The sequence below is a fragment of the Alligator sinensis genome, unplaced genomic scaffold (assembly GCF_000455745.1).
Source record: "Alligator sinensis unplaced genomic scaffold, ASM45574v1 scaffold973_1, whole genome shotgun sequence".
NCBI classification, from domain to species: domain Eukaryota; kingdom Metazoa; phylum Chordata; order Crocodylia; family Alligatoridae; genus Alligator; species Alligator sinensis.
In genome coordinates, this window is record NW_005842622.1 from 582800 (window position 1) to 583186 (window position 387).

General features: G+C 67.4%; 1 protein-coding gene across 1 annotated transcript in view; it reads right to left on the minus strand.

Moving 5' to 3' along the window:
• FTH1 (ferritin heavy chain 1) overlaps window positions 1–381 on the minus strand; it is a 5937-nt gene extending 5556 nt beyond the window's left edge. The window contains exon 1 of the mRNA XM_006033331.1: window positions 125–381. Coding sequence (XP_006033393.1) covers window positions 125–235 — 111 coding nt within the window. The 5' untranslated portion in view covers window positions 236–381. The remainder of the gene's footprint in view (window positions 1–124) is intronic.
• Window positions 382–387: the final 6 nt, after the last annotated feature.

A 387-nucleotide genomic window follows, 5' to 3' on the forward strand; every position in this document is an offset into this window, starting at 1 on the left:
GGCGCCGACTTGGTACTCCTCCCAGCTCTGAGGTGGTATGTGCCACCCCAGCCACGGCGCTGAGATAGTATGCCCCCCCGCGGAGGGGGTTGGTACGGCCCGAGGGCGAGGAGAGGGCGCTTACCATGCTGAGGTACACGTAGGAGGCGTAGAGCTCCAGGTTGATCTGCCGGTTGACGGCGGCCTCGCAGTCCTGGTGGTAGTTCTGCCGCACCTGAGAGGGGGATGTGGCCATGGCGATGGCGGGGTTGCGGCTACGGCGAGGAGGGTCGGAGCGGGCAGAAGCGGCGGCAGGTTCCGTCCAAACACTGTTGAAGCAGGAACCGCCCCCGCTGGGCTGGCGCGACGCTGCGGCTTGCTCGGTTACAAGAGCGGAGGGGCTGTGCC